This window comes from Phyllopteryx taeniolatus, chromosome 18 (genome assembly GCF_024500385.1).
Source record: "Phyllopteryx taeniolatus isolate TA_2022b chromosome 18, UOR_Ptae_1.2, whole genome shotgun sequence".
Taxonomy (NCBI): Eukaryota; Metazoa; Chordata; class Actinopteri; order Syngnathiformes; family Syngnathidae; genus Phyllopteryx; species Phyllopteryx taeniolatus.
The window spans coordinates 11,935,333-11,945,598 of record NC_084519.1 but is presented as its reverse complement, the minus strand read 5'-3'; the positions used below and the strand labels follow the sequence as shown (position 1 = coordinate 11,945,598).

The 10,266-nt window shown below is 40.7% G+C and overlaps 1 protein-coding gene across 1 annotated transcript; it reads right to left on the bottom strand.

The window, feature by feature from the left end:
• Nucleotides 1-66: 66 nt before the first annotated feature.
• On the bottom strand, nt 67-9,667 carry LOC133467888 (reticulon-4-interacting protein 1 homolog, mitochondrial-like). The gene is made up of 9 exons (XM_061753026.1): nt 8,909-9,667; nt 8,671-8,822; nt 7,330-7,398; nt 7,123-7,247; nt 6,866-6,914; nt 6,649-6,785; nt 4,687-4,870; nt 2,976-3,071; nt 67-1,185 (listed from the first exon to the last, which is right to left on the bottom strand). Exons 1-9 carry the CDS (start codon nt 9,183-9,185, stop codon nt 1,027-1,029), a joined length of 1,248 nt encoding a protein of 415 aa, XP_061609010.1. The 5' UTR covers nt 9,186-9,667; the 3' UTR covers nt 67-1,026.
• Between the last annotated feature and the right edge of the window lie 599 nt (nt 9,668-10,266).

Genomic DNA, 10,266 nt, shown 5'->3' with positions numbered 1-10,266 from the left:
TTTATTCCAAATGTTATTTGACCTTTTATTCAGTAATAAAAAAAAAAAAAGTCTACTTTCCTTAGCTCACCTTGCATCATCTTTAATTGTTCACGCCCACATGACACAACAAACCTTTTACAGGACAATGATAAGCATGCACTTAATGAACAATAATTTAGAGCCCACCGCACATATAGTTATAGTTCCCTAAAGTAAGAATTGGAGTTGCCTCAACAATTGTGTGACTATTGAGGTATGTTGCTGTCAAGTATTATGCTTGTGAAAGGATCATGACATACAGAAATATGCGCCCGACAGATTCTGCGCAGTGTAGACTGTCAAGAGTTGCAGATTGGAGGCTTAAGCCACTTTTACAGAGATCCTGGAAAATAGATCCACATTTTTCTTTTATTATTATTCACACCATTATGGCCCTTTTTACGCTGAGTCCTCGTGTAATCCAGTAGTAGAGAATTGGGTTATAAGATATTGTATTATATTGATATAATATCTTGCATCTGAATTCTTTTAAGGGGTTATATAATTAAATGAGATTTAATTAATTTAATAATAATAATATTGTTGCATCACAGCTGGTCTGTCCGTGAGCTAAATTTTCATTATCTTGCAGAAAAAGTGGTGGCGCTAAATTTACAGGAAAATAGGTAAAAAAAAACAAAAAAAAAACTGTGATATTAGAATAAATGCTTGTCTCAGACAGATCTGGCAGCGTCTATTTGCGGATGTGGTCAAAAACAACTTAATAGAGCATGTTTTTGTGTTACAGTATAAATAGCAGACAAGATATTTACTTAAGTCTGTTTGTAATGAAAAACCTGAAAGGTACACAGGTCAACTATTGGTTACCAGAGTAATATCACGGTGGTAGGAAAGCCTTGTGATAAAATTTTCAAAAAGGGTTGTCGGGTTCAATATGAACAACAGGATTTGTCCCACTTTTTATCCCGTCTCAATGGGTGCGAGTCTTCAGAGTTACCTTGTAAGGAGAAGAATCAGCACAGATTCATTCTCTTGGCACTTCTGTTAGTTCTGCATTGCCGTTTCCTGTGCCGCGTTCTGATCCATTTCTTGCTCCTCAGTCACGCTGATGACCGTCTTGCCTCTGGCGTGGCCGAGCTCCAATTTCTGAAAAGCCTGAGGCACCTGGCTGAATGAAAACTGGGCCTCCACCACTGGCAAGATCTGTCCACACAAAACATGATGGAGAAAACAGTAAAAAGTAAATGGCTTAATCAAATAAGAATAATGACTAAATTCATCTGTCAAAGACATTTCAAAGTTCATAACACCTTTCAAGCGCTTTGAGGATCAATTCAAGCTTTTCAATCACTTATCTCGGGTAATCGACATGTATGTACATACTGTATTGCCCGCCGTTTTAGGGAAATTGGGGAGCTTGTACAGATGCACTTTTATTCTTAATATTGCATAATTCTATTCTAATATTGAATGCTATGACCACATAATTATGATAAAATGTTTATTTTTGGTATATTTTTTCTCCACTCAGTTATTCACTGCTAAACGTTTTCAAAGGAGTTAATAATCTTCCCAGCTGTTTTAGAGCATTTGTCTGATCTTTAAAGACACACAGAATATTGTTCTGTGACAACGTGAGCACCAAACCTACCAAAGGAAAGAGTTGAAACTTTGTTTCTAGATTTTTCCGTTCTTTAGTAATCAACGGTAGAAACATGTCAAGCAGAACAGCAACTTTGATGCTAATATCTTTTGCTTTTGTGACACCTCAAACTGTAAAACAAGACTGAGAAAATATGTATTTACAGACATACGACTATGAAATGCACTGTGAGCGTCACTGACCACCGCATGGCTCAAGTTGAATGTCAGTGGCTTTTTTACATGGTGTTCATCATTCACTCCGGATCATCTTTTCTCATAATCATGACACACTCCTTCGACTACCTATCCTGACACATACTGTTTATACCATACTTAAACATACTCTGTTCGAGTGTCAGGTGCCGACTGCCAACATGTTGGCATTTCTCTCCACCATAATCAGTGTCACAAACTCACCGCCTAATCTTTAACTTCTGCTCAAAAGCTCTGCTGATCTCAAATCCATGCAACGCCGCCATCTACAGGGATCTGTTAGTCAAATGTATTACAGCCACCGACCACAGGATATTGTTTTCCTGAAGGGAAATGGTGTTGTCTATATAAGGTGCATCGCTCACTGTACTTATTAAAATACATGAAAACGCGTCTGTTAGAGCGACTAATATTTGTGGAAACAGTACGTTGTCAAAATAATTATTATATCTTATCACATTAAAAGAAGATGGATGTTATTATATTATAAAATGTTTTGTAGTAGTATAACATTATGTACAGGGTTATAGTTTATGTTTATCGGATTCAAATTTAAATACTGGGGAGAGCAGGAACTGCATTTTATATTTAGTCTACATGAACAAATAGCCAGAATTCCCCAGCTTCCAATGCGGGAAATGTGAGGGCGGGGTACAGAATGTGATGAGGCTGGACAATCCCGAGCATGTCCAGCCTGTTATTCTGGTCAGCATCTCTCGTTATTAACAATGAATGGCGAGAGCGGCTGTGTCACACTGGAAAAACTTGTGACTGAGAGTTGGACTAAGGGAGGGTGTGTGGGTGTCCATAGCTTCCCGCCATTGGTCTAAATCAGCTGCTTGCTGTAAACCCCTGTGACAAAAGGTCCAATACGCCCGTACGAATAGTTGTTCAGCACTCTGTAAAAATCCATTCAGCATCTCCCAGCGTCTGACTCCAGCAGACACCAACCTACTAGCACAGCAGGAATGTCATGCGCACTCCTAAACAAAGATGCAGGGGGATCGGGAATGTATGGAATTCCTGCTTTGTTTATCTTCAATCTTCATTACGATCCTCAATCCTGATTTTAATTTGACTCTCAGGCAAAGGTTGATGTTGCCAATTATGTTATCAGTAATGAGTCAATACAGTACCTTCCCGGTATCCACCAGCTTGCTGACCTCATCCAGGCCAGGCCCATCTGGGACATAGAACCCCCAGCGGTAGAAGACCCCATTTGATATTATATTCTAGAGAAGGGAACAAAGTGAAGGCAATAATTAAAAGGCAAGGCATTATGACACAGCATTGTGTTCAACATAGCAGAGACTAATTAAATGGACAGGAAGGATACGAACAAAGATTTAAGAGTAAATGAATGTACTGCCTCTTTTTTATTCTTTTTTTTTTGCTCTTTATGAACAAACTAACAACTGAGAAAAGCACTGCCAAACAGAAAACATTACTAAATTCATGTCTAATACAATCCCTTTTCTCAAGGCAAAATGTAATAGAGTTGCCTCATTCATAAAAAAAACTGATTGTTACAACATAACAATGACACAAAATAAAATACCTTGGCCTTCTCTCAGGGTTGTTAATGTCTCTCTGCCAATTCAACATGGTGAACTCAACTGTAGCGCTAAGGCAGTTTAGCCTTCACAATGATAATGCCTTTCTTCCTTCAGGAATACTTCTGGAATATTCTTAGTTATTTTTTTTTTTTTTTTTTTTTTTAAATGTCACAACACTGTTCATCAGCACTGTTCATGCTCCTGAGTGCATTTCCCTGCAGCTGGCAGTCAGGAACCAAAGTGGGTCCCAGGTAATTTTTCTTATAGAGATGTCATCCATCTTCTACATGTTCCATATGACTTTGGGTGAGAGGTGGGTTACACCCAGGACTGTGTCAATCCAACATGCTTGTTTTTGGAACGTGGGAGGAAGCCGGATTACAGCCACACAAACACGAGGAGAACATGCAAACTCCACACAGCCCGAACTGAGATTTGAACCACGAACCTGTGAGGCAGATGTTCTTACCAGTAGGTCACTGTGTTGCAAATAATGTGTTGCCATTTGTTCGTGAAATCTTGTGAAGTATTTCATACATTTGATGAATGACTGTTAAATAGGCACACATTATGATTCATGATTGTTTTATAATTGAATGACATGTTTTTTTATCAATAGAATTAAAATTAGAATTAATCATGTATGTAATGTAATAAGTGCAGCCTTTCTAACCTACGACGATGGATAAAGATGTAAACACTCAAACCAGCTAAACTGAGAAAATGCATAAGCATTAAAAAATGAAAAATAAAAATCCTATGGTATTTAGGGGTAGGCATGCTAGTTATGTTTGAGAATCCTGGTCTATTTGATTCAGTGCTGCTAAGAGGTTGAACAGTAGAGGACTCAGTTGAGCTGTGATGTTGCCGTTATGAGAGAAGCTCTGAGGGTGTGACCACTGGGGCTGAGGCCCTCTCCACTGACCAGCTGGCTGCTGCCATGCACAAAAGGGGCTGCGAGGTTTGGCAAGAAATACACAATCACTGCTATTTGCTGGGGGGAGGGAGGGGCAGTTGGCTACAATCTGCACAAACACCGCATACTGCTGCTTCAGCACTCTCGCCACACCCACGCTTATGCCCCCAGTTACTACTGTCTCATTCTCACATACTTTGCTTGACCAGTACTGAACAACAGAAGTGGACTAGCTCTACCTAGTCACCCTCCAACCAACCAAGTTTCATCTCAGGTTGTCCACAGTACACCCATGTGCATAGATTCATTGGGATTTATTGTCCTCAGCTAGTGTTTTTATATATCTTTTATTCAAATCATATCTCAATATGCTACCTGTATGACCTTGGTGCTCAGGGTAGATCCGGCGTGAACGAGTCCATCCAGTAGGCCGAGGGAATCCGTTTGGAAGAGCAAAGGGGTTACCAGCGTGACGTACTTCGCCCCAGACCAGGGTTTTAATAAGCCCACCGCCCACTCTTCGGTGTCCCCACCCACGTTGTCCAAAATCACGTCAAATCTGGCAATGCAAGAGCATGAAAAGTTTATGTTAATTTGCTATATTAGGAAGACACCACAGCTGTGCTCATTTGTTTTGTCTTGAAAGCTTAAACCAGAGTTGTCCAATTTGGCACTCTGCCCTTAAGCCTTGGTATCCATGGAAACTAGAAAAACTACTAGAGAGGTGCGCGGGTGTATGTCAGCATCGTACATTCAGGCACTTTAATAGGAAAACACCCCTGGTTTTATATTCACTGTCTGAAACATCGACTAATTTGATCTGAAATGTAAAATGTAGTAATGCTTTTTTTCATCTTCCAAAGATGGATTTCACAGCAGAATATAGTTGATGTTTTTTTATTTACCATATACAAGTCGACAAGTCCAAATCCATGGCAGTATCTGTTCTTTTCCGACTGTGCAACACCTGCCCGTTTCTTAACATTGTCTGGGAGCGAGCCCAATCTTTATATAACAGTTGACCAAGGACAGAAATAGGAAGTTCCCAAGAATATGGTGAAAAAAGCAAGCACAATAGTCCATGTATCAATTGTTAAGTGTTTTTTGCTTCATTTTTTTTTATTGGCACTTGCTTTCACCCCACCCCACTCTGGACTCTGTAGTAGAACCTGCCTGCCTTTTTTAACCTCCTCCCAGTCATCATGGCAACAAAAGCAATACTGGGGATTGGTTCCACAGGAGAGCAGGCAGGATTAGTGCTCATTTCACTCATTTTCATGAGACACGACCATCCCCTCAAAACAGGCTACGTTTTAGGAGGCTTAAAAAATGGGGTACTATAATTATAAATCCTTGGGGTATTTAGACAAAAACTTTAAAACATGCATAACATGACTCCATTTAGGGTCAAGTGTACAGTGAACCATCACTATTTGCGGGGGTTAGGGACCACGACCCACTGCAAAGAATAGCAAAAAAGTATATGAGAAAAGTATATGCCCCCATATGTTTTTTACACAGTAGCTAAAACCCCAAATACACCCCAAACTATGAACACATATTTTCAAACTCAACTTACACCGTACCCTTAGAAATAAAATGCTTGCAGATGGTATTTCAAAATAAATAGTGCTAGGATGCTAGAGTCAACGTCACTGCTTCGCAACATGTAAATAACTCATTACTCATTTCCTATTAGCCGTTTTTTTACGTTTTTGACTCAGTGATACATAAAAATCTTTTTTTGTTTTAAATACATGCCGTATATCGCAAACGGCTATATTTAGTTGGGTACTTACTGTATGTTACATTGAGCAAACAGCCGTTACCAGCCAATCAGCTTTTAACTTCAACTACTGCAATAGCAATCCGGAACTTTCTCTGCATCATCTTGAGAAGTTTTACCACCCTGCTCTCTCTGGCATCAAGCCCGTGAGAAGTCTCGCCTCCCTGTCGGACCGCTATTGGAATCTTCCATCACACTGCTGCTCGCTGTCAAGCTGGCTAGCTATCAGCCGGTGGCCGACGCAAGCTACTCCTTCACTAGCACGATGCCTGAGGAGGAGCAGGGCATTTGAACAGACGCTTAGGGCGGAACAAAAACGCACAAATAGGTGTGTTTTTTTCAGCAAATGGTTTAAGTGTTATGTTCTACAGAAAAACGTGCAAATGTATTCGAAAACGGTGATTCACGATTTAGCAATGGTTCACTCTACTGCAATACCTTAATTTCCATGTTTACATATTTGTAATAACTGATGACGAGTACAATGCAATGCTACTTGTAAATAAAATCTTGCTCTCAACCTTTCTTCCAGTCACACCAATGGCACACACCTCTCCATCATTTCTAGTTGGACGGCCGCATCTTCCGCAGTGTAGTCCACAACCTCTTCGGCTCCGAGCCCTCTGACAAGGCCCTCTGCGTTCTGAGAACAAGTGACTGTAACATGGGCACCCCAGGCCTTTACCAACTAGCAGCACAGAGGGAAAAAAACACTGATAAACACAGTGGCGCATCAGAAGGCCAAACTTGGATCTTGTGATGTTTCACCTGAATAGCAAATGTCCCAACACCTCCTGATCCTCCAATAATCAAAATTCTAAGAAAAGAAACCACATTAAATTAGTATGGTTGTGTCTCAATTGGCAAAAAGAACACGTTACATTCAAAGAGGAGTATGTTGTTGTTATATTTTATAAAAAATATTAAAAGCAACAGTCCTGGATTTACACCGTTTGATTCTTAGAGTGTTCTTTTTGTGAGTTATGAAGGGACGGAGCTGTGTCCGCTATCGGGTGGATGCTTGCCTTTTATTGGAGGAGCTGTCTCTGCAAAGACCACCTGCGTTGACAAGCGCAGATAACGCAGTGCTGGCTACGTACGGGATGGACGCCGCCTCCGTGTGACTTATACATTTGGGCTTGTGGGACACCTTGAAAATATCGTTGCAACATCAGTACAATCATAACCAGTTGTCACAAATACTTGAAAACATTCCGCAACCAAGCACTCACCTCAAACTCTGTAAGATTGACAAACTCTGCCAGACTGCCCTGTTTCCACGGGGGTACAGCAGCCCAAACCTGGAACACATCAAATAACATTTCACATCACTTTCTTTTAAAATGTCATTTATCAGTTGATCCTGAGAGTTCATTAGTCATCCATAGAGATAGTTCTATAATGATGTACTCTAACTAGATTAGAGAAAGAACATTTGCACATAATTGTATTGTACATTCACTGTGCATGGAATCCTGATAAGTGAATTGTTCTCTGGACGGGGATGCTAATGTTAGAATCTTTGTACAAAATGACGACATTATTGAGAAAATCAATATTATAGACGGGTGGCATATTATCATAAAACCTGATACAATATTTTTAACCAAAAAATCTACTGCTCCTTAATTTTCTTCATCCAAAAGGTAGGTAGAAGTAGTACAAATACATGGTGATCGATGACCACGATGTATCTGGATTTTCTGATGCATTCCAATATGAAGTGGACGCAACTCAGGAACGCACAGCCACGGCACATCATCCATTTCCATGTAAGCCTATATTCTGTATCCTCCTCTTTAACACTAAATGCCCTCACTACATCTATCAACCTTCTCTTAGGTCTTCCTCTAGCTCCTTTGCCTGGTAGCTCCATCCTCATCATTCTTCTACCAATATACTCATTATAGTTCTCCTCTGGACATGCCCCAACCACCAGAGTCTTTGTCTCCAAAAAAATCTAACCTTGGCTGTCAATCTGATGAGCTCATTTCTAATCCTATCCAACCTGGTTATTCCTAAAGAGAACCTCGACATCTTCAATTCCACCACCTCCAGCTCTGCTTCCTGTTGTATTTTCAGTGCCACTGTCTCTAATCCGTACATAATGGGTAGCCTCAACACTGTCTTATAAACTTTCCCCTTCATTCTACCAGACTCTTCTATCACATTACACACCTGACACTTTTTTCCACCCGTTCCAACCTACTTTGACCAGTTTCTTCACCTCCTTACTACACTCACCATTGCTCTGGACTGTCAACCCTAAACACAATCCAATGTTTCAATCCTCCTCGCTATCTCTTCTCCCTGTAGCTTGTGATTGACTGGGGACCAGTCCAAGGTAGAGTCTGCCTTTCACTCAAAGTCAGCTAGTGTAGACTCCAGCTCCCCGCGACCGTAGTATAGGATAGAAAATGGATGGATGGAACAAAATGAAAGTCCAACAGCGTCCTGCAACTGATTTTGTTCAATCTAAGAGGTTCCACTGTATGTTTTATTACTCATGCACACTTCAAGCACCCAAACGTAAAGCACATTTGCACAAGCACCTAGTGGGAACCACTGTGTACCTCATCTCCTGGTACAAAGTGTGCAACGTCAGAGCCACAGTCCACCACAACGCCGGACACATCTCGACCAAGGATCAGAGGAAAACCACTATCATCATCCATTATCGAAAATGGGTCCCTTCGTAGCTTCAGCATCTTAGCTCCATACCCTCCTTGAATTAAGAAAGTAACAATGATGATTACAAACAGATGTCAGACTGCTGTCGACATGCTATGAGTGAGCAGCTCCATTCATTACCTCTCATGGTCACATCCAAAGGGTTGAGACTGGCAGCGTGCACTTGGATCATCACTTGGCTGGACGAGGTGATCGTAGGGACGGGGTTGTCTTCAGAGTACCTGAACACTTCGTTAGTGCCAAACTGGTCGACGACCCAGGCGGACATTCGGCTCTGTGCTCGCCAAGCTGAAGTGCTGACATGTTTTCGGAAGCACCGTGCACCTCCAGCGGCTCGCGTTTGGGTCGAACGTGCAGCTCTGATCATGAATAAGTGAAAGAGTCTGGTATATGCCATTGCTATGGATAGAAGCTTAAAACTGTCCTTCAGCTGACAGTGCCAACAAGGTCAGTTTTTGACACATATGCCTGCGAGATGGAAGACACCGGTCACTTCGCGAGCTAGCAACCTAACTTCATCATTTCCAAGCGAGAAAAAAAAAACTCTAACTAATGTTGTTAATCACCAAAAATAACCGGATACAACTTAATTGCATGTACTACTGTTAGATTGGGCTGTAGCGAAAGCAGACGTGGTTAAAACAAACAAACACTATAAACTGTGTTTTTTTTTCTAGCTAGATGGCTACATAACAACAAGCTAACCTTTCACCTCTCAGCAGCAGCGAATCACATTTCTTGGTGCTAATATTTTGACCAATGGAGGTTGCGAGTTTGACCTGACGTCACTATTGCTGAGTAACATACAATGTACTGGGTTTCCTTGAGTGTATTAAATAATTAGAGAAAAAGCAACCACGTAGATGCTTTAGCGGAGTAGCAATCAGCATTTTTTAAACTGCTATCGCAGTTGGCCACATAAGATAGCCTTTCACCTCTTAGCAGCAGCGAATTAGATTTCATTATGCTAAAATGCTGACCAACGGAGTCGCGAGTTTGATTCTGACGTCACCACCATTGAGTAACATACAAATGTATTGATTTTGTATATCAAAAGTTTACAAAATTGGTGGTACAAAAACAAATAGGAAAAACAATTGAAAAGTGCACACTCTACCTCAAAATTTGAAAATAATAATAATTAAAATTTGGTGAACATAAAAGGGCTGTATATCTACAGTCTATAAAATATGTCCTGAATCATGAACTCGGCCAAATAAAAATAGTAATAATAAAGAAGTGTATGGAATACTACAGACAAAGAGGAGAGGGTGCTGATTGTTTAAAACATTATCTGTTTATTCTAATAAGTTGGTTCAGCATGAAACCAGGCAACACTCAGTGCTGTCATTATGATCACAGCTCCCTTGGGAAAGAACTGGGTGCTTTGTCTGCACAGGCTCATTACAGTGGGCCTGCCTAATGAATTATTACCCATGACTGATGTTCACATAAATAGAATCCTGCTTTACTGATGG

Bases quoted from the DNA above. Each gene is read 5' to 3' on its own strand.
- LOC133467888 (XM_061753026.1), bottom strand. From the start codon at position 9,185: ATGGCATATACCAGACTCTTTCACTTATTCATGATCAGAGCTGCACGT. The intron at 7,248-7,329 runs GTGAGTGCTTGG...GATATTTTCAAG, and splicing joins TCAATCTTACAGAGTTTGAG to GTGTCCCACAAGCCCAAATG. The intron at 6,786-6,865 runs GTGAAACATCAC...CTGTGCTGCTAG, and splicing joins TTGGGACATTTGCTATTCAG to TTGGTAAAGGCCTGGGGTGC.